The sequence below is a fragment of the Chelonoidis abingdonii genome, chromosome 12 (genome assembly GCF_003597395.2).
Source record: "Chelonoidis abingdonii isolate Lonesome George chromosome 12, CheloAbing_2.0, whole genome shotgun sequence".
Lineage (NCBI taxonomy): Eukaryota > Metazoa > Chordata > Testudines > Testudinidae > Chelonoidis > Chelonoidis abingdonii.
Window position 1 is genome coordinate 7570572 of NC_133780.1, and position 23343 is coordinate 7593914.

The window sequence follows — 23343 nt, forward strand, 5'->3', positions numbered from 1 at the left end:
CACCCAGTAACCTGGGGAAATTACACACCACCCCTGGATGCCTCTGGGAGACAATACTTCTCCTCTTGCAAGCACAGAGTCAGAGTGTAGAAAAGAAACTTTTAATGAAAGGAGGGAAGTATCCCGGTATTAATTTGGGAAAACGCCACAAGCAGGATTCATAAACATAAAACCATGAGCAAACACCCACCTCAGTGTTCATTGGGCAATGTCCTTTTGCTAGGTTTCTAAGTCCAGCAACCAAAATTTCCTTTAACCTACCTCTTCCTTCTCCCTCTGCCACACTCACAGTAAAGACCCAGAGTTCAGAGGTGCATCTGCAGAGTGCACCTCCCACCCTGGCGAGGGTGTGGGGAGCGATACACCTTTCTAACGCTGCTGTCCAAGCATTTGCTCTGGCACTGGCTGCCCTGCCAGCAGTTCACTGCTGTACTCGCCATTTCACCTGCCACTCAGCCAGCTATCTGCTCACCACCCCACCTTCTCTGGGAGGTCTTGAGGTCCTACAAGTTAGCACAGTTGTCAGTGATTTCAGCTGTTAGTGGGGCAGCCTCATTATTGGCATAGACAGGGCAGTCTATTGTATCAGAGACAGTGTCCCAAAGCAGGCCTAATGCTTAGGCCTGGTTATCTGATATTTCAGTTTTGTTGATGTGCAACCAGATGCACCCTTGAGTCTCAATCAGCTTTGTTATTACACAGTAGAGAAAGAAAAGATCAAATAGTGTCTGGGTCCGACATCAAAGGGCACAAGTACCCATCCCAACCCTCTCTCAACTGCACTGGACTTTGGCACCCACATCTCCTGCCCAGCGAGTGCAGTTTAGTTGAGGGTGAGCCCCTCAATCAGGGAATGTCAAGCACAGTTCTGCTGAAGGATAACAACCCTTTAGTACCCACCCCAATAACAAAGTGACTGGTAATACAACGCCAGCCAAAAGTGACCATTTTGGCAAAGCAGCTCCATCATGCTGAGCACCTAGGCAGGGTGGTTGTGCCCATGCAAACAAGGGCAGCTCCTTTAGTCCTCTTTCCCAGCTCCTCACTAGGTGTGAGGGGAGAGCTCATTCAGACCCTACTTACATTGAGAATGTCCTAGCTCGATTGATGGCACATCTACACAGCACCTGGGAGGTGTGATTCCCAGCTTGGGTACATATACACATGCTGACACTGCTGGAGCGAACACACTACCAATAGCAGTGGGGCCATGGCAGCAAGGGGGTGATGTAGGCTAGACACTGGAGTACAATCCAGCTGGACCCCCATCTGGACACGTACTGTGTAGACAGACCCTGAGATTAAGCTTTTGTTTGTTTCCTTCTCCCCTTTTCCTTCAATTCCCTTTCTGCTTCTTTACACCCCGCTGCTCCCATTACTTGCCTATGTAGTTCTTGCTTCCTTCTTTCCTTATCTTTCTCCTGCTCCACCTCCTGGCCTCTCCTTTCTCTTCACCTCATTCTGCTTCTGTGCTGCTGATATGAGGCACCTCCCATTATCAGCAAAACCTCCATTATCAGCAAAACCATTTCTGATTCAGAAAGAACAGAAGCCCAGAGATCCCAGTAGTCATGGCCACAGTGACTCCTGTATGGGAAATCCAAGAGGAAACCCAGTGTCCCATTTGCCTAAAATATCTCACAGACCCAGTGACCATACACTGTGGTCACAACTTCTGCCAAGGCTGCATCACTCAGTACTGCGAGACATGGACAAAGGGGGACTATGATCCTTGGTGCTGCCCCAGCTACAGAGCTCTGATCCAGAAAAGGGCTCTCTGAAATAACTATCAGTCAGAAAATATAGTAGAAAAAATTAAAAATTGGATTTCAAACAAGGAAAAGAGCATCTGTATGAGAGAAATGACAAATCCCTGGATCTGTTCTGTGAAGAGGACAGGGAAGCCGTGTAAGTGTGTTGTGAGAGATCCCCCAAGCACAGATCTCACACGGTGCTTTTCATGGAGGAGGCTATAGTATAAGGGGCCTACCATCAATCAAACATAGGCCCCGCCCCTGACCCCCTCAGGACCCACCCACCTGTCACTCTAAGACCTGTCCCATGGGGGTATTATTTCCAGGGTCAATATGGACACATGAGTGGAACAAAGGGTGTCATGTGACCCCTCTAACAACTCCTTCCACCACCCTCTACCAATCAGGATGGGTTTCAGCTGCAGAGAACCTCCCCGAGAGCAGATTTGACCAATTGAGGGGGAGTTCCAGAGTGGAATTACCTGCCCAGAAGAGGGTCATGTGACCCCTCTAAGAGCACTAACTCATCTTTGAGCCCCTCAACTCTGTTAGTCATTGTTAGTGAGCTTCCAGCGCCACTTTCCCTCTCTACACAGTATCTTTCTTTGGTGCTTGACCTGTAGCAAACAGCAGAGTCAGTTCCAGGAAGGAAAATATCCAGTTGTGCTGCAGGTGGGACATATTTCTGAGCTCAGGAAAGTGAACCTGACCCTGTTCTACTGTCCAGAGGGAGCCACGGCTGCCGATAACCCTGTGGAAAGTCTCCAGGATGAAGCAACTCGTCCCATCTGTGGGAGTATTTCAGAGAACTTGTCACTCTGGAGCATGGGTACAATTTCAGCCAACCCTGAATCACCCAGTGCTGGAAGGGACCCAATGCAGATGTCTCCTGCCCTCAGTGCAGAGAAACTGTGCAACAGAGAAATCTCAAGCCAAATAGGCAGCTGGTGAAAGACACAGAAACAGCCAAATAGCTGAGTTTAGAGGCAGCAAAGGAATCAGCGGAGCTGTTCCGTGGGTAGGATGAATTGGGATGACCGCCCGGTGGGCGGTGAGGTGGTGCGAGGAGGAGAGTGGCAGCCACGTGGGCAGATGGTGAGGAGACTGGTGGAGGGGGTGAGGAGATGGGTGGGAAGATGAGCGGTGGGCAGCCAGGAGGCGAGAGAGGGAGAGGAGATGAGCAGCAGGCAGGCAGGTGGGGGAGGAGTCGAGTAGTGGGCACACCGGGTGGATGGTGAGGAGAGTAGGGGGGATGTGAGCAGCAGGCAGGAGGGTGAGCAGATAGTGGAGACAGCAAACCTTAATTAAACTGCCCCGTAAATCCACAGACTCAGTTTACAGTGAAAGCACCCGGCCAGGTTTATTGTCAACCAAGCACGGTAATAGCACCTGGCAGATTCTACAAGAATACTAAGACACGTATGCTCATGACAATGGATGTAGCTCAGTCAGTGGTTGGACTTTCCACTGCTCACTAGGCTAGTCAAAGACACTCCTTCTGAGATACATCTGTATACACCAATACAAACAAGTTGCGTAGTGCCTCTGACATACCAGTGTGCCACCCGTTGCCTTGTACGTGCTGATTTGATTAAAATATCTCTATCCATCATGCTGTCATCCTGATCTTATCTATAGGATGGGTCAGTGTGTTCCTGTTCTCTTTGGGGAATGTGCTGGTATCTGGGTGTTCTGGTACCACCCTTCTGGAATGTGCTGGTGTGAGTGCTCTGTGCCCAGCACCTCTTAGGAATGTGTGTTTCTGCAACATCAGTCTTGTGCTTGCCAAATTCTGCGAGCAGGGCCTGCCTCTTGCTTATAGCTTAACTTTGCTTTATATCAGCAAAGTTTTGACTGCTTTAGTTCAGGCCTCGTACCAGGCCTTATGTTTCAGATCCTCTTCTTACTACAGTTTCAGGTGTTTATCTCAGAAAATTTTGTGGTGTCCAGAGCAGGGGAGCTGGAGAACAGCAGTTGCTGGCTGGCACCCAGTCCTAAAGCCAAAGCCAGTGCCACCACCAACAGCAGTGCAGAAGTGAGAGTTGCAGGGTATGGGGGGCGGAGCAGGTTACCATACATCTAGGTGTTCCTGGCAGCCTTCCATCCTGGTTGGGGGTTGACAGCTTGGGTTGCTGCCTCTCGACCCTGGTCAGGGGTTGACAGCCACCCTCACTTCTGCCCTACCTTCAGAGCTGGGCTTCCAGCCAGCAGCCACAGAGCTTCCTGCAGCCAGGAGAGGTTCCCAGAGGTGGGTCTGAGATGGCTTTGGGAGTGACCTCTTCAGGGGAATAGAAAGTCCCAGCCTGGGCTGGGACTAGCAGCTGGGGTGCTCCCAGCCCTGCCCCTCCCCTACTATACCCAGATTTCATGGTCTATGAAACATTTTTCACAGCTGTGAATTTGGTAGGGTCCTACTCATCAGACTTCATTCAAAGATACTTTACAGTACACAAAAAACAAACAGCATGTGACCACACCCAGAAAAGAAATGCCTAATAAAAATGTAAACTTCAACCAACCCATTTCTGAGCAGAAGAAAGTGAAAGTAAATTCCTCTCTAGTCTCTTTCCTGCACTAGAAGCCATGGCTGCTGCGAATCCAGCAAAAACTCTCCAGAATGAAGTGACCTGTTCCATCTGTCTGGAGTATTTTAAAGATCCAGTGTCTCTAGACTGTGATCACAGTTTCTGCCGAGCCTGCATCACCCAGTGCTGGGAGAGATTCGATACAGACATCTCCTGCCCTCAGTGCAGAGAGATCTTTCCCCAGAGGAACCTCAGGCTGAACAGGCAGCTCAGGAATATTGTGGAAGCAGCCAGAGAACTCAGGCTGCAGACAGTGAAGGAACCAGAAACAGAGCGACTGTGTGAGAAACACAAGGAGCCTCTAAAACTGTTCTGCAAAGAGGACGAAATCCTCATCTGCCTGGTGTGTGACAGATCCAAGGAGCACAGAGATCACACTGTCATTCCTGCAGAGGAAGCTGCCGAAGAATTCCAGGTAGGAAATAACCAACTATTAGTTTTATAGCCAGAGCCTTGGGAAACTCACCTTCCCCCAGCATTAGGGTTTGCTTGAGCCCCAGACAGCCACTCGGTGAGCCTCCACTGGAGAGGAATGAAGAATTTCAGACCTAAATAGGTTTCCCAGCAACTGGGAATCCTCCAAAGGGTCATGCAGATGGAGAAGTGAGGCCCTCAATAAATGTCCTAAGTCTTATACGTTGGAGTGAAAAGGGAGTGAAGAACCCGCAACCCACCATACTCAGACCCAGTGGCAGCTCCTGTCCCACAGGGCTGGGTCCAGCTCTCCACAGAAGACTTATGGCTGCAGAGAACCCTGTGGAAAAATTCCATCATGAAACTACTTGTCCCACCTGTCTGGAGTATTTCAAAGAACCTGTCAGTTGGGAGGGTGGGAATATTTTCTGCTGAGTCTGCCTCACCCAATGCTGGGAGGGATCCGATACAGCTGTCTCCTGACTGAGCAATAATTAAGAAAGGCCATTAGGAGGGAAAGACACCTTGATAAAGGTCCCAGGCCCAGCATGGTGATGAGGTTTCCCACAGGGATCCAGAACTCCTGTGTTTCTCCATGAGAAGTTTAACTCTAATGCCGGCCTGCACTAGAGAAGATCACTGTGCTAAACACGGTGTAGACCCCGAGGACCTTGAGTCCACACACACAAAAGGGCTCCAGGAAGTACAGATCCATGCCAAATACCATGGGGATTAGACTGGACTGTAGCAAAACTAACTCCTGAGCGGAAAAAACCAGCCAAAGTGGTTCCATTAGGCCTTACACTGCTCTCCCACAGTGCAGCATTTTGAAATCTCAGGAACCCCCTTCTGGGAGCTTTGCTGGGAGCTAGGGAACAGCTACCCAGGCAGCATTAGCACGGGAAGGGTTCAGGACAGCACTAGGACAAACGCCAAACATTCTTGTCAAAAATCAACACATCTAATAGGGTTTGTCCTCATACTCAGACCAGTTCAGTCCAAGCAGTCCAGTCTCCAGGGCTTCAGGGCTGAAATTCAGTGGGAGTTGGGCTTCTTTGAGAATCCCAGCCCATATTTCAAGCCCTGGTGGCTTCTGAAATTTGTATCACTTTGTTTGTTAAACCTTCTTAAAAACAGGATATTTCACGTAGTGAATGAAAAATCCAACAATCTGACCTCAGTTTCATGTTGGTGTAAATCAATGGAGAAACAAGATCAAACAATTTCAGCGAGTCTGAAAATAAAACACTCGCAGTGTCCAGTAATATGACTCCACTTCCTTGGTATATCTGATATCATAAATGTACTGGGTTCTCCACTCATCAATAAGAGTGTTTGTTTGTGCTGGAAAAGCTCCCCGCCCACACACACTCACTCCTAAATCTAAAAATAACACCGCACAAATCATTTTCTGTTTCTTCAGGAGAAGATTCAGGCCTATTTGCAGACTCTGAGGGAAGAGAGAGAAAACCTGCTGGGATGTAAAGTGAGTGTACAAATGAGAAGCCAGGAATATCTGGTAGGTGCCCATCGTTATTAACCTGCATTGTTAACGAGCTGGATGGAGGGGTGTTCTGAATAGGAGCAATAAGGAGAGGCAGGGGCAAGCTGGAGGCCCAATTATGTTTTGTCTCAATCAATGGGGGTAAAGCAGAAATTTGTTAAGTGGGGAATAATCACAAGGAAATCAAAATTAGTTGTTTTAGCAGGAATTACTGCTTGGGCCTACACTACAAACCAGTGTTTTTCAACTTATTTTCATTTGGGGACCCCTCTGGAAATTTCGAATGGAGGTGCAGAGACCCCTTTGGAAATCTATTGTCTGTGTGTATAGTTGAATTCTGTTCAATCAGTTTTCAGTCAAAGTCTTTTGTGGAGCCTTTAGACATAGTCCACAGACCCCCAGAGGTCTGCAGGCCACATGTTGAAAACCACTGCCATAAACTACTTTCAACCATTATATTTTATCTACTCCATATTAGCTACTATTAGTTTAATTAAACTCACTTTATAGGTAACAGTTTATATTTATGAACTAACAGAATTTTGAATTAGAAAATCCAGTGCACTAGAACAACCCCCCAATACACGGTCATTCCGAAGTTTCACAGTTATCAGCCTTGTATAAGCCCAGAGTTTGGAGGATGTTTAGTTTTGGGGAATCCTCTTGTGCAATCTTTGTTTACAATTTTAAGATCCATCTTAAATAGAGACGTATTCCTGGGTGTGATGTGTTGGGTTCTATCCCTCCGCTCCTTTCTGGCTTACAGTCCTTTTGTGCTCTGACAATTTCACCATTCCTGTCATTCACCTTGTATGCCTGAGGGTGCTGTCCAGATATTTTGTTTTACACTCCTTACTATTTTCACTACAGTTCACATCTTCCTTATTTGTTAAGTCAGTTTCTTTTAATTAGAATTTATCTTCTAGTGCAACTTATTTCCTTCACATGTCACTCTTGTGAATGATTGCTTTGTGGCCTTGGGGAATGTGGACTTCTGTCCATTGCTTCATGATCCTGGGATACTCTGTGTGTGTGTATGTGTGCACACACATCCATATAAAGGGCCTGAAAAATCCTCTCCCTAGAAAAGGATAACATGTTCCTCTACAGATTCTAAGCTTTCATTTCACTTAGTGAATTAATTTCTAGCTTTTGTGGATGTGATAAAAATCTTCCCAATGTAAACTGAGTGTATCAAAAGCATAGCTCTCTGCCTGAGTCTGAGGTGTTTTGTGTTATAGTTTCATCTGTTTTTTTTCTCTCCATCTGCCTCTGTCCACATGGTTCTGAATAGAGCTGGGAAAATACCAGATCTTTTTCCCTGGCTAGATATTAAAAAAAAAATTGGCTTGAACCAAAAAATATTTTTATAATATTTTCAGCAAATCATAAATTTGACTTTTTCTTGGTCAAAAGAAATGTTTCATTTTGACAAAATCAAAATGTTTTGTTTCAATGTTGACTATTTATTTAAAAATATATATAATTATATAAAAAAGAAGGAAATTTTCAATCAACAAATAATTTCACATTTAAAATCCTGGGAAAAAAATTAAAAAGAAAATATTTTGATTTTTCATTTATTTATCTTTGTAACAAAACAACTGAGTGAAAGTGACAAGAATTCGTGAAACGTTTCAGTATCGACAAAGCTGCATTTTTCCCTGAAAAAAAAATGTTGCGCAGAAAATGTCACCCAGCTCTAGTGGCTGAGTCCTCCTGCTGCTTTGGATCTGCATCTCTGAGGCCATCAATAATACATTATTCGAGCCATGTCAGACATAGGAATGTCCCTTTATGAGATTCTGGAGCCAAAAGGAAAGGTGTGAGAAAATCCTCTAGTAACCACAGGGCATTGCGCAGTGTCAGGTGACTTAGAATTTGCAAAGAAATTCTCCCTCCTGCACACTCAGCATTCTGTGACAGGACCCCAGGCTCCAGCCATGTCCCTGACCAGCCCCTTCCCTATTTTTTTGTTACAGAGAAAGACACGAACCGAGAGACAGAAGATTGCGTCTGAAGTTCAGCAACTGCGGCAGTTCCTGGAGGAACAAGAGCAACTCCTGCTGGGCCAGCTGGCAGCGCTGAATGAGGAGATTGTGAAGATACAGAATGAAAATATCACCAGACTCTCGGAGGAGATTTCCCATCTCAGTGAGCTGATCAGTGAGATGGAGGGGAAGTGTCAGAAGCCAGCAAGTGAATTCCTGCAGGTGAGACTGAGTTAGAAATACTCCAGATCCCAATACAGGGACAGGACAGCTCCTAAAACATGAGCACTGCTGTCCAGCAGTCAGAGGTCACAGTGTAACTCGGTGTGTGCATTCCTGAAATGTGAATTATTATTCTTTGCAGAGCCACAGACACTTTGATATTAGAGATGGAAAAGCCCCATTAGTTAGGAAATCCATGAACCTGGAGCCAGGGAAGGGCCTCTTTCATAGGTGCCGACTCTGTGGATGCACCAGGGCTGCAGCACTCACGGAGAAAAATTAGTGGGTGCTTAGCACCCATGGGCAGCTAAGATCCCCCTCTCCTTCTCTCTCCCTTCCTCCCAGCACCTCTTGCTCGCTGGCAGCCCCACTGATCAATTCCTTCCCCTCCCTCCCAGTGCCTCCCACCCACCACAAATCAGCTGTTTCGCAGCATACAGGAGGCTCTGGGAGGATGGGGGAGGAGTGGGTATGGGGCATGCTTGGGGGCAGGGAGCAGAAAAAGGCGGAGCAGGGAGAAGCAGTCAGGAAGAGGTGGGATGGGGGCGTGGGCTTGGTGGAGAGGGTGGAGTGGTGGCGGGGCATGTGAGGGGTTGGGGTGGAAAGAGGTGGGATGTGGGAATTGGGGAAAGGAGTGGAGTGGGGGGGTCGAGCATCCGCTGGCTAGAGGGGAAGTTGGCACCTATGGCCTCTTTCCCCCATACTTCCAAAATCCCTTCTTTGGAGTGTTAAGTGTGTCAGGTGGGACTGAAATACGCGCTCTCTCTCTCTCTCTCCTCTAGGATGTCAGAAGCACCTTGAGCAGGTACGTGTCTCTCTCTCACTCCCCCTCCCACTTCACAACACTGGGAAAGAGCTTGGAGATGATGTTATCACCGCATCTTGCAGGGGCTATACAGCAAAATGTGTGGGGAAGGCAGGGGTGAAAGTAACTTAAAGGACTTGCCGGTGCTCCCGCAGGGGGTGGGGAGGGGCCTCAACCGGAAGAGGCGTGGCCTCTATTGGAAGAGGTGAGGCCTTTAAATCCCGGGGCTTTTAAATCAGGATTTAAAGGGCTCGGGGATTCAGCTGAAGCTAGGAGCTGGGCCCTTTAAATCAGCCCTGGAGCTACCAGCTGCAGAGGCGGCTGGGAGCCCTGGGGTTTGGGCAGGGATGAAAATAATGTACATTTCTTACCCATATGGTCCAATCGCAAGCAACCCACCTCTCCCACGTACTTCATGGATAGAGAAAATAAAGCTACTATAACTACTACCAGTACTGTCTGCAATAAAACTTTACTATTGGAATAAGCCTGAAAAAGGGAAAACTCAATGTCACATTTTTCTCCGTGTCTTCCCTCCTCCTCCAGCCAGGCAGTGGACACTAGGCTCCGTGCTTTCTCCCTGCCTGGCACTGAGCAGCAGCTGCAGGGGCTTCCCTGTAGCCTGCAGCAGGGAGCAGGGAGACTGGCTGAGGGAGGGAGAAGCCTGCCTCCTGCATGAGAACTGTTTAAACTCAGCTGTTCCCTGCGTGGTTCATTAACATTTCAAAGAGGATCTGCAAGCAGTTTGGACATCACAACCATTTTCCTCTGCTGGGGAGGGAATGGGATAGATTTGAACTTGGAAATGGTTCCTGATTTTGATTGTTTTTTGTGTATTGGAGACCTCCTCATCCCAGGGGCAGAAAAGAACTGCCCCTGCCATGGTCACACACCGTTCTTATGCAAGCAGCAGCAGCAGGCATCTCAACCAGTGTCCCTACTGCAAGCTAGAGCCAAGAGGAGAACCCCTGCTGGGGGTGGGGCAGGAGGAATGCAGAGCCTTGTCTGCAGCCTGGCTGGAGGAGGGGGAGGGAGGAGACGAGAAATCAATGTGACAGTGAGTTTTCCCCTTCCACCTGCTTTTATTAGCTCTGGATTTAAGCGGTGGAGCCAAATGCTTGTATTTGTTGTGTGTATTAGTATTGGAGACAAGATCCCCTCATCCCAGGGGCAGACAAGGACTGCCCCTGCCATGGTCAAACACACCCTCCCTACTCCCCCCAGCTACTGTGAGTGAAATTAACAAGGATACCAGAAACCACTCCTAACCCCGAGGGCTGAACCACTCAGGGAACAGCTGAGTTTAAACTATTCTTATACAGGGGGCAGGCTTCTCCCTCCCTCATCCAGTCTCCTTTTCTTACCTGTCCTCCGTACCGGCCTGTACTGGCTTATTTTCACCTCTGGGGGAAGGTCACATTCTGGATACAAATCTCTCTGATCAATTTTATCCTGAGGTTCTCACCCTTTTATAGAAAGACTATGGAATTATCCATACAGTCGGGAAGACTGACCTCAAGTATTTCCTAGACAGGTCACCTCCCTGGGGGACTGGCTGCCTCAGGATAGTGAGGATGGAATATGGGCCTGTCATTGCTGGGGCCACGGTCACTATTCAGCCCAGGACAGCAGTGGTCAAGAGTCTGTCCCACCTGAGGACTGTTTGGAGACTTGTGTGGAATGAGCTGGGGAGGGAGGAGTTGGTGTCTCAGTCTAGTTCCTAGTGGTCAGATTTCTACAACACTTCACCTGGGAACCTCCTGTCCATCAGAGCATGGAGGCCATGGAGTGAATTGGCCATGGAGATTCAATTCCCCTTTTATCCCCAGAGCAGGTCTGTCCAGGCCAGAGTTGAAGAATATTAATGGGTCCTTTTGGGGGAAGTTTCAGTGCCATGGCCTGTGCTGCACCTGCTCTGAGGCTGGGAGAAGCAGAGGAATTCTAACTCCAGACCCATTAGAGAAGCAGCTTACTAGCAAGAACTTATGAGTCAATACATGAAATAGAATCACATGAAATTATTCTGTCCAGGTGCGAGAAGGGGAAGTTCCAACAGCCAGAGGAGATTTCTCCTGAACTGGAAGAGCGAGTCAGTGGTTTCTCCCAGAAAACTATTGCCTTATTGAAGACTGTGAGGAAGTTCAAAGGTACCTAGAAGGGATCTAGGAGGGGAAATTGGGATGAGCATCTGAGTCTATTGTAGGAGAATGTCTCTGGCCAGTTGTCTTGTAATTAAGTGATGTGTTCATAAGTTCCTATGTGGGACAAAGATTTTTTGACCACACAATGTGCTTAAAGATAACAGACACCCAAAATGTACTGCCCAGGAGCACTTAGCAAAGTAAAAATTAGATAATGTGTGTATTTAATTGTTGTGTGAGAATGCCACACACTTGAGGTCCAAGTCACTCAGGCTGATTAATTCAAACCTTTATTTGTATCTAAAACATGCCTTGCAATTACAGTTAACTATGAAAGTAAGAAATGACACACATACTGAAAGAAGTACTGGTCAGTTGCCTACTCCTGGACCATAGGCGAGTTATAGTGGATTCCTCTGTGAAGCTCTGATTACCCCTTACAATGTTTGAGATATTATACACATCCAAATTATGTGTTTATTAGGTTTTTTCCAATCACCTTTGGAGTGTTATGAATATTAAGTATCTTCTATAACTCATACAGTGCAGAAGCATGAACTTTTTAATTCTCAGGGCTTTTGCTGTCCAAGCTATTTCCATGTCATTATTTCTTTTTCTGTTTGGCTAATTACCGCTGATTATGCATAGGTCTCTTCCACCCTGTTCGCTGCATCACTTAATTACAAGACAACTTAAGACAACATTTCTCTTATGTCAAGCAAACTGCTAACCAGGTGAAAGCCAAGTCAGTCAGTATAAACGCACAATCTTGGTCTGTCCAAACTTATGCATGACCCTTGTACCAATTCTCAATTCTGAACATAATAACTAGTGGAAAGCAGATAAACTGAGGAGACGTAGGGGGGCTCAGGCATCAGGATATCTCACATAAATTCACGACTTACCAAAAGTCACAACATTCAGGCCCAAATTTAGCAAAACGGCCTAATTTGGGACACCTGAGTTTCTCTCTCCCAACTAGAGAGCTGCAGGGCAGGTGCTCCAGAGCTGTGCAGCCTCCACAGCTGCAGGTGGAGTCAGTGGAGCTGCAGGTGCCCAACCCCTCTGAGAACCAGGACTCAGGTGCTTAAAGACTAGCACCCAAAATCTAGAACCTAAATTAAAGGCCATTTGTTAAATCGGGACCCAGCCCATCACTGTGCTCTGGTCCCATATGGCAGCTAGTCTAGGACAAATGGGCTGGAGGGAAGGAGAAAGCTCCTCCCGCATGGTGAGGGATCCCTCCAGCACAGGATCCTCTTGTGCCTTCTCCCAGCGGGTGCAGGCACAAGGCATGTTCCTGAGAGGGCTGGGAATGGGGTGGGGGTAGTGAAGGTGGGTGGAAGAGGGAGGGGGTGCATGAGGGACAGAGGGACTTGGGCAGAGTAAAGCTGGGCCTCTGACACTGCGCTCTGGGCAAGACACACGGAGGTCATTGTCATAGGGATGTAACTCTGGCTGGCTTCAGAACTTCCTTAGCTTGTGCCAAGGTCTGCACCGGCCTCTGCAGCCACTGAATAGCACAGTCACAAATTTTCTCTCTTTCTTCCTTTCCCCCTCCAGACACTCTGCTGTCTGCACTGGAGACAAAAAGAGGTAGGTTGACGAAATTATCCAAAGGGAAAACAGGACACCGTGTGGGGCTAGTCCGAGCCCTCCCCACTCCACCCCGACAGGGCTGATGTTGCTGCTTGCCCAAGCACTGCCTGCTCCCCACGCACTGGCACTGCTGCTAGCTTGAGCCCCACCTTCCTCCCTGCCTGAGCTCTGCCTCCCCACCTGTTTGGGGCTGGCATCACCACTTGCCCCGCTGCTCGTTCCTCTGCACCCCACTTTTGTCAAAAAAGTCAGGATGGCCAGAACACGGCTTAAATGGTATCATTCAGACAGGGTGATAATGTGTTTAAATTATGAGAAAATTCCAATGAAAACATCTTCATGAGATTGTGGCTAATGTTACCAACCAAACCAACTCCAGCCATGACACCCAGCTCTAAAAATAAACCCACTAAACAGTGAGGAGATCAGAAGTTGAAGTCACAAATACAATCCTGACACCAACCTTTTTGGCTGAATTCATGCCCACACTGATGATCAGAAACACTCTCCCTGAGCAGCATCCAAACACCCTTAACTCTGACCTTGGGGTTTTCATAGACAATCACAGGACTTTTAATATAAAATTGAGAGGAATGAGTAGAGAGCTCCTTCCCCTGAGTACTGACAGATCTCTCTCCTTCACTCCAGTGCAGGGGGTCTCCCCATCGCTCTTCTCCAACATCCTGCCTTTCCTTTCGGCAGGGCTTGTATCTCCCATTAGAGCTGCTCATTCTTTCATGGATTGGGGAGATGCTCTCGCTCTTACGCTGGCCCCTCTCCTTTCTCTGTATGCTGGGGATGGGGCTACCCCACCCAATGCCACTTCCTACTCTCTGGTCTTAATTGGCGCTTCCACAATGCTGCCCCTTCTTCTCTGTTCCTTGGCCCTCGAGTGGAGGCTGCATTAGGGGAGTGGGCTTCCCTCTGGGGTTTAAAGTTGATACCTGCCTCTTCTGATCCCTCCTCACCGAAAGCTTCTGACACCTTCCTGACTGTGTGTCTGTCACTGAGAATGGAGCAGCCCCAGCAGGAGGAACTGAAGCCTCTGCAAACAAATGAGAAACCAGTGAATTGGTTCCTATTAAACAGTGAGGAACTGCAGTGACATCTCTGCTCAGTCTCAGGTGCACAGGACAGAGGCAGCTCCCTGGGATCCAGGCCAGGACTGTCCCAGCCAGAACAGGGCTGCTGGGGAATGTGAGAAATGGTCCCAGTCTTCCCCGGGGCTGAGCGCTGCCTCCAATGCTCTGATTCTCTCTCTCCCCAGTGAACGTGACTCTGGATCCAGACACAGTTCATCCTCAACTGGTCCTGTCTGAAGATTGGAAAAGTGTGAGATGGGAAGAAACACGGCAGGATCTGCCTGACAGTCCTGAAAGATTTGACACTGAGCCCTGTGTGCTGGGCTGTGAGGGATTCACCTCGGGGAGACATTGCTGGGAGGTGGAGATGCAGGATGAGGGAGGCTGGTTTGTGGGGGTGGCCAGAGAATCTGTGAGGAGGAAGGGACAGATCAGCCCTGAGGAGGGGATCTGTGCTGTGGGGTATGTCTTGGATCAGTTCTGGGCTCTCACCTCCCCTGCAACCCCCCTGCCCCTGAGCCGGGCCCCCAGCAGGATCCGGGTTTGTCTGGACTGTGACCGGGGGCAGGTGACATTTATTGGTGCTGGTGACGAGGCCCCGATCTTCACTTTCCCGCCAGGCTCCATCCCTGGGGAGAGAATCCGACCCTGGCTCTGGGTGCTGGGGGTAGGATCCCGGCTCAGACTGCGTCCCTGAGACCCGGGGGTGGGGGGAGAGGGAGGGAGAGGAATATCCCACTGGGGAGCCTGAAATCAGCCCTTCTAGCCTCGGACAGTGTAGTCTCTATGATTTGCTCCTCTGGACTTTCTATCATGAAGTCTCTGCGACCCAGAAAGTTGCATCCAGGGTCTCAACTCTGTGCAATCTCTGGTGTCAAACCATAGAGACCATTAGGTGAGGTAGAGAAGCCGATCTTGTCACTGCCCCAGGGATTGTGCAGCCTGTTTGCTGCTGTCCTCTATGATACAGGAGGACTGTGCTGATCCTTGGTCAGTGTCACTGACATGGGCGGAAGAACCCACTGGGAACCCACTAGGACAGTCATCCTAGTCTCTATGACCTGGGAGGTCTCCTGTCTACCCAACCCCGATAGTTCATCTCTATGGCCCCAGAAAGCTCCTCACCTTCCCTGCAGCCCCAGGGGTTCTTCCCCCCTTCCCCTCCCATCTCTGGTGCTGCAGGAGGAGCAGAGGGGCCCAGAGGGGCAGATGTGGGGCTGCAGGGGCAGAGCTGAGGGAGGGGCTGGGGACAGAAGTGATGTGGGGGTTGAGGAGTAGAATTAACAGCCGGGCTGGGGACAGGCAGATGTGGGGGTGGCAGGGACACAGAATTAATTAATTAGGATTTGAGGTTTTGGGGAGAAGCTGGAGGCTCCCCAGGAACAGGGAGCCTGGGAGAGGGAGACCCAGAAACTGGAGAGTCTGACCTACAAGTCATGCGGGAAGGGATACTATAGTGGGAAGCAGTTAGAGGGTGCGGTGATGTCAGCTGGATGAAGGTGTGGAGAGTCAAGTACAGGGCAGGTTTAACCAGAATGGGGGAAAGAAATGAAAGAATAAAAGAGAAAAAATGAAATAAAACCGGTGTAAAGACAGAAGCCTGGAGAAAGTGGCAGGAAACTCACATGAAGAGCGAAAGCAAAATCGTCCTGAGAAGGGAAATGCTCTGGGGCAGGCAGCAAGAAAGGAAGGGATAAACTCAAGGGAGAGAACTGGGAACCTGGAGTGGAATGATCTGTGATAGGGAATAGAGAAGGGTTGGGGAGATGCAGAGCAATAAACAGATGGAAAAGGAGTGCTAGGGCAAATGTGTAAAACTAGGTGAAATTAAAGAAAAGGGAGGCGAGAGAACATGAGATCAAGATCTATAAAATATTTCTGAAAGTGAGAGACTGTAACATTAATTCAACCCCATAGTTCAGGGCCAGTACTTCCACTTCGGTACCTTTCACAACAACACTTCTTCAAATTTGTGGATATTTTTATCATGTGTTCTGGTTATGAAAGTTCCCTCTCAGCTCCTTTTAACCTGACATTTACTTAAGGTAAATAAACAAGACACACGTTTTTTGTTTCATCTCTTTAATTTTCCAGCTGTGATTTTTGAAGGCAGACATGGGTTGACATAAGCAATTTGCGGGGGAAGGGGGGAGAAATCCCAATACCAATGAGGACCTCTGTGTATGTCATTATGATAGCAACATATTACAGTAAGATCTAGGCTATCGAGCCTGCACTCTGGGTCATGTGCTTTATAGAAACATGCACATCAGGAATTGTTCAAGAGGAGAGAGCTGGTTGGGTCACTTTACTTCTCAATTTCCAAACCTGTCAGCAAGTGGCAGATATTCGCAGTCTGGAACAGCAGGATTTTATGGCACAGCGCCCCACAATCAACAGATTATAATAGTTTTAACTCTCATGTGAATTGAACTACTAAAGAAGAAAACTAAAATATAAATCAAGTAGAACCACTCAATCCCCAGTCTCACAGCGGCAAGGTTTGTAGCCTGGCCTCTCCAGTCCCCAGCACACGTCCCCACCACTTGAACTTCAGGAGGAATTGCCATTGTTTCTGAGGCCAAACACCAGAGTGGGACTTGACACACACTGTGCCAGCAGGTCCACAAATGCTCACTAGACAGATTAGAGATCACAACTCTAGTGCTCTCTTCCTGGCTCCATGTGCAGTGGTGGGTAGTGACATGTAACCAGATTGTACATATTTCATACTTTCATCTCAAAAGGCAGTAGAAATGAGTGGCTAGTGCCTGGGCTTTCCACACTGGAGACCTAGGTTCTCTTTCTAGTTCTACCTGAAGTGACCTTGCTCAGCTTCCTGATTACCTTGTAAACTGGGCAAGGTGTCTGATACTTCTCTGATTTCTAGGGCTGGGGGCATGGGGTTTTATTAATGATAAATTTTGTGATGGGGGCAGCACTGGGGGGAATTACGAGGGCTATAGCCACCCCAAAAGTTCCCTTAGCCCCCCACCATAGCCACCCCTCCCAGTGCAAAGGTGAAATGGGCTGAAGATGAGCTGGGGCTGGAGCCATGCACAGCCGTGCCCACTCCCCAGCACAGGGCCACCCTAGCTGGGGCAGGCTCCGGGATGCAGTGTATCCCTGGGGGGCTGCTTGTGTAGCTGAAGCCCTATCAGCTCCGGCAGGAGAACAAGGATGGAGTGAGTGGGCCATAAGAGTGAACAAGCAGATGCTGGTATCCGGACTCAGTGAGTGGGAGGCAGGAGCCTCTCTAGGCTGGGCAGGGGGGCTAGGGGAAGGGACCTGGGTGGGGGTGATTGAGGGAGGATCAGGGAAGGGGAGATGAGGGGTGATCAAGGGGGCAGGGGAGAGGAGCTGGGTGGGAGGGTGATTAGGAGGTTTAGGAGAGGGGAGCTGGGTGGGGGACAATCAGGACCTTCTTGCATTGACTGTACTCACTCCAAGTCCCTAGTCCAGCAGAGGACCTGCCACTGATGGTGAGTACTATAATTATTCACCCGTATTTTATTTTAAAATTGTATTGCTCTATCAAATGACATTTTGAGTAGCAATAGCACAGGTTTAACAGGTATTTCACAGTAATTCTTCTTGATACGTGTGGGGGGGGGTATCTGTTATCGGAAAGATGAATCAAAGTTAAGATAGGGAGCTCATACGTACTAAGCATTGTTTTCTTTCAAACTCTGATACTAAAATAAGCTACAAACAGCTTGAAAGTTTTTAGTATGTTTTTATATACAACATGTGAGGCTGCAAGAGTTCCAACCTCTGTAACAATTAAATTCATAATTAAAACTAGTGCAATAACTATTTTTATATATCTCACTTTGCGTATTTTGAAAGGGTGGCTTTACAGATATATGTACTGTTTCAGCTCCACTGCAGAACAGTGCTGCTATGGTTAAAGGCTCTGTACCAGTTCTATTTTACACATCTCAGCCATTAGGCTCTTACCTCTTAGGCACAGATATTTGCTCCGGGCTCCATTTTGGGACTGAAAAACCTGAGCCCAAATGATATTTTTGCTACAGGTTTTTTTGTTGTTGTTGTTGTTGTTTAAAGGCTTTCTCTGCTTTCAGAGGTTTGTAAATGCAAAAACAAGAGATAAATGAATTCATTTCTGTACTCTTCTGTAAAAAAACAAGTTTATTTCTTTAAAAATACGGAGCCCGAGTCTCATTTAAACAAAGTCCTTTTTTACGCAACTCAATCGGCATAAAAGGGCCTTGATTTGCGAGGAACTGATATTCATGCCCACTGTAAGGGCTCACTTTACACACTCAAAGCTGTGTCAAAGGGCCCATCATGTTCGGCGGCCTGAGTTCCTAGATGTTTTCACATCATTTGACCATCCTGTGGACTGGTACACAGGAGTCGCTACATTTTAAAGCAGTATCCTAGTAACAATTTCTGCCCTTGGATACTGATGTGCTCCCCCCTTTGAGTAAAAAGGGTGGAACAAGAATCTATCCACAGTCCAACTTTGACCCTTAATAATAGGCCTTTATACACCTATAGCTATTTGCCAAATCCATGGCCCCACCCTGTTCGGGCACCCCTGGCTGGAGACTAATAAAGATACTTATGAAAACTGAATTTACATGTTTATTCCACACCTATGCAAACATATCTAGGTAATGCTAAAGTAAAAACTTCATACATACAAGGGAAAGTATCTTTGAAGGGGAAGGACGAGGGAATTCACAAGCACATACACCCAAGAGGCTCTCACAGCTGGGTGTATGTGCAACTGTCATTGTGTGTAATCTTCTGTGGGGTGGAGTGCCTGGGGTACTGCTGCGGGCCCAGAAGATATGTGGAGGCCAGTATAGGGAGGTCCCGGAATGCAGTTCTCTATGGGCTGCAGGGGGAGGCGAGCACGGATGTGTTCGGCCTGAAGTTCGATCAGAGACCGCAGCATGTCTGTCTGCTCCCGGAGCAACGTGATCATCTCTTGCTGCCCGTTTCTCCTGTCCTCGCTATCCCTCTGCATTTTGTCATTGATCATTATCCTCCAAGCCCTCTGCTCACGCTCCGAAGCGCGGGAGGCTCGCAGGACCTCCTGAAACATATCTTCCCTTGTTCTCTTCTTCCTCCTCCTCACCTGGCCCAGCCGCTCCTCTGGGGTGGACGGAGAGGCCCTCAAGGCCGCATTTGCAGCTGCTAAAGAAACAATGGACAGAGCTACCATTGCCAGTGCATTTACTGCCCTTGATCGAAACAAGTTACATGCACAACATGCTCACTTCCCCTTCGGACTCAGAGCACGGTGGCAGCCCCACCCATGGCAAGTATGGCCGGGGGAGGGGTGGGAGTTGGAAGCACTGGGGCATCAGTACAAGCGGATAGGGCTATCGTACTGCAGACTAGCCCCATTTCCACAAGTGGTGGTGACTAGCTGATCTCTCACTCCTGAGGGAACAGCTCCTGGCTGCAGACTGGGTCGGTATGCTGCTAGCCTGCGCACAGCAATGTGCCTGATGAAGTAATTGCTGAGTGGTGTGGCAAAGCATCCTACCATGGGGGAAGACACAAAGCAGCCCTCTCAAGAAACCTTCGGCAGAGGATTGCAGAGTAACTCCCAGGAAAGTTTCCTAGAGATCTCTATGGAGGATTCACAGAACATCCTGATGTGAACAAAAACTATTCTACAGGGCCCCCTCTGCCTAGTGGTACAGGGGAATGAGAAGCAGATAGCAACTGTACCTGTACCAGTTATTTCACTTCCTCTTCTAGCCTATTACAAAAAGCTGTACCTGAGCAGATGTGTCTCTGCAGTATTGAAGCAAACTGAGTACTTACCAGAAGTTCCCTCCCCTGCATCAGGCTCACCGGGGCTGGACTGCTGGGACTGGCTAGACTGCTCAGGAGTCAAAAAGAAGTCCTGGCTCGCCACGCCACCAGATCCCCCTGTCGCCTGTCCCCCATACTCCTCCTCTTCCTCGTCCTCCTCTTCCTTTATCATCACCTCGATCTCAGGGTTCACCCCAGTGGCCTGTGACTCCAGGTCCCCCAAAGTATCCACAGGATGCTTAGCGGTGGAGGTGGAGTCGCCGTCGAGGATGGCGTGCAGCTCCTTGTAGAAGCGGCATGTCTGTGGCTCTGCACCGGAGCGACTATTTGCCTCCTTTGCCTTCTGGTAGGCCTGCCGCAGCTCCTTGATTTTAACACGGCACTGCTGCGGGTCCCTGTCGTAGCCCTTCTCCTCCATGCCCCGAGCAATCTGGCTGTAGACGTCGAAGTTTCGACGGCTGTTTCGGAGCTGTGCCTGCACGTCCCCCTGTCCCCACAGGCCCAGGAGATCCACCACCTCCGGCGTACTCCAGGCAGGAGCCCGTCTGCCGCGTGGAGCCGGCATGCTGAGCTGGGAAGTTGCTAGGTGAGCTCTCCACGCTAAGCAAACAGGAAGAGCAATTTAAAAAATTCCCAGGCTTTAAAAGGGAGGGGTATGTACCTGGCTGCCGAGCAGCGGAGTTCAAAATGGTGACCAGAGAAGTCACTGTGGGGCATTGTGGGACACCTGGAAGCCACTGAAGTTGACATAAGCAATGCAGTGTTTACACTGACACTGCATTACCCTAAGTGCTATGCCTCTTGGTGAGGTGGATTTATTAGGTTGGCGTAGCGGGTGAGTTAAAGCAGTAGGAAGAACACTGTATTGTAGACATCTCCGTAGTGAGGCAGCTTATGTCGACCTAACTCTGTAGCATACACAAAGCCTCAGAAACTGGTTTCTACCTCCACATCCCATCCAAACACTCATAGGGAAGTAAAGTCAGGGAGGAAACTCCTGACAGCTAATGGGATGGGTGGGAAGCCATGACTGATATTTGCCTTGATGCCACGAAACCTGCTGACTGCAGCCCTGACCTGGGTGGGATGGGGCAGAACTGAGGGCTCTCGCTCACAGCACATTTTTGGGAGTCGAGGCTTTTTCCTTCACTCACCAGATAGTTTCTCTGTCCGTTTCACGGACTCCTCACCCGTGTGGGTGCCTCTCAGGATCTCCCTTTTCTTGGAGGCCTGAAGATCCCACAGTTCTTCCCCTCGTTCCAATCTGGTGATCAGGTCAGGTTTGGTAATAGGGAATCCTGTCCAGGGGATAAAATCAGGCAAGATCAGGGCACATGGAGTCTTGGTAGAGTATCTGTCACAAGGAACACTCCGAGTTTAACCTGACCCTACATGGGACTGTGGTAACTCCGACCCTTGGGAGCAGCAGATATCTGGGGGCAAGGGATGTTGTCACACTCTCACTAGGAGTTCTCAGGCTAGGTGCAACTTTGGGGGACTTGCTCACACACACACACACACCCCCCTCAGATGTTAAACTCCTGCCTATTTCCAAGCCTGCAGCATCAAAAGTCCTTCCCATGGATGGAGCTAGTCCCACGATGGCAGGTGAACGGTATGTGAAGGAGAAACAACACAGGCAGGACAATATCCTGCTTCTGGCCCCCTGAAAGCTGGGGAGATGGAAATGAATTAGCCTGTCCATTAGGTTTGATTCCCCTGTTCCCTTCAAGGGGATATGGAGATGAAAGTATCTCTCATACTGGAGCTGTGGGCTATGCGACCCATTCTCCTCAAATCCAACTAAGCAGGGAAGAACCTGACCAGATTCAGAAATGCAGACCCCACGGCTTCTAATAGTGAGGGTACAGGAATCCCTTACCCAGCAAGGTCACAGTTTCATAATTCTCCTGCATGATGTCCCTGTAAAGGGCTCTCTGCCCCTTACTGAAATACAAAGCCGTCTCCTTGAAGGTCACAGAACACTGAAACAACATCAGTTTCCCCACTCAGTGCCTGCCAACTAATCCTGTCCCAAGCAGGGGACAAGAACAGGAATCCCAAGACCTTCATATTTCATGGTAGCCTCTGACTAGTGGGTTCAGGCTTCAACACTGAGAATCTGGTCAGTTCTCCCAGCCCTGTCCATGGGGGTGTTTCCTAGGGTTACCATACGCCTGGGTTTTCCCAGACGTGACCTCTTTTTTGGCCCTCTGATCTCCATCCAGGCAGATTTTTGAAATATGAACAAATATCCATGATTTTTCCTTGCTCATCTTTTTTCCAGCACTGAATCTGGATGAACTGCTATTCCTGGCGTACGCTAATAGCGGCATGCACGTTCACTGGTTTTCTCATCCTTACTCCTGTGCTGATGCTGGCAGTGGCGCTGCCTTCAGAGCTAGCAGACAGCAGCGGCTGCTGGCTGGGCACCCAGCCCTGAATGCAGTGCTGCCATCAGCAGCAGCCCAGAAATAAGGGAGGCATGATATTGACTACTGAGTTGCTGAAAGGGATCCTGCTTGTACAGCTCAACTTCAGGCACACATCTGGCAAAGACATTCATGGCTACTTGATGAGCTATCAACCGCTGCTGAGAAAGATCCGCTCTACAGAGACACGCATGGGCACAACAGGAAGCAGCGCAGTAGGAAAGGATTGACTGCATGCAAAGAGGTACATTTAAATTTGATTTAGATTTATTTTTGAGGCCATTACGCTTGTTATTTATAATTGTTAGATATTCAAAGTGGAAAGAAACTGTACAGTAAAAACAGAACTCCCCCCACCCCCTTGTTTGGGAACTTGAAATATAGTAACCATTGTGTTTCCTCTTTCAGAAATGGGGGAATGTTCACTTCCTGCCAATGGGCCTGTTCTGAAAACCAGGCCCAGGTCAAACATGTCCCAGCATTTTATCACACCGTGTCCCCTCCCTGCCTCCCCCTGTGTATTTCCTGCCCCTCCCCCTCCATACCAATCCCCCTGCAGCTCCCTGAAAATCCCCTACCTGAGCTGGCTCCACCACAGCCACTTCCCTTCCCTGTTTCCTAGGAGGATGGGATCAGAAGCAAAACGTGGATGTGATTCCTCAGCCTGTTGGGGCAATGGGGAAGGTTTCAGAAGATGTTTGAGTCCATTTCACACCCTGATTCCCCCCAGACTCTTTGCCTGAAGACAGACGCTCTGGCTTCTGCCATGCTGGAAAAACAGTTACCTTAAAAAACCCTCTGTCACTTTATTACAACACAGACCCGGCCCCTCCCACCAGCACTGAACCCACCAGGAGACTTCTAACCAACCCCCCCATGGACTGAGTCACTAAGACAAAAGCTAGAAAAGAGCAGAATCAAAGGAGCCACTTTGGGAGGTCCCCCCCGACATTGGCCCCAAAGGCACCAGTATACCCCCAGCACCATGGGGACTTGGCCGGGGCAAAACCTGGCT

General features: G+C 48.8%; 3 protein-coding genes across 4 annotated transcripts in view; 1 reads left to right on the forward strand and 2 right to left on the reverse strand.

Moving 5' to 3' along the window:
- The window catches only part of LOC116830653 (E3 ubiquitin-protein ligase TRIM11-like), a 394044-nt gene that overhangs the window by 291233 nt on the left and 79468 nt on the right, over positions 1–23343 (reverse strand). The gene's annotated exons all lie outside the window — the stretch shown is intronic.
- On the forward strand, positions 4157–16164 carry LOC116825578 (zinc finger protein RFP-like). Its single transcript, XM_032781708.2, has 7 exons — positions 4157–4754; positions 6177–6272; positions 8240–8470; positions 9253–9275; positions 11307–11422; positions 12980–13012; positions 14283–16164. Exons 1-7 carry the CDS (start codon positions 4338–4340, stop codon positions 14792–14794), a joined length of 1428 nt encoding a protein of 475 aa, XP_032637599.1. The 5' UTR covers positions 4157–4337; the 3' UTR covers positions 14795–16164.
- LOC116825581 (uncharacterized) lies at positions 18696–22036 on the reverse strand. 2 transcript variants are annotated; one of them, XM_075071648.1, is made up of 4 exons: positions 21779–22036; positions 21051–21194; positions 19906–20496; positions 18696–19266 (listed from the first exon to the last, which is right to left on the reverse strand). In XM_075071648.1, the coding sequence occupies exons 1-4, from the start codon at positions 21891–21893 to the stop codon at positions 18857–18859; spliced, it is 1260 nt and encodes a 419-aa protein (XP_074927749.1). In that variant the 5' UTR covers positions 21894–22036; the 3' UTR covers positions 18696–18856. The 2 variants fall into 2 exon arrangements, with proteins under 2 accessions (XP_074927749.1, XP_074927750.1); XM_075071649.1 differs by having other exon boundaries at positions 21087–21194; positions 21779–22019.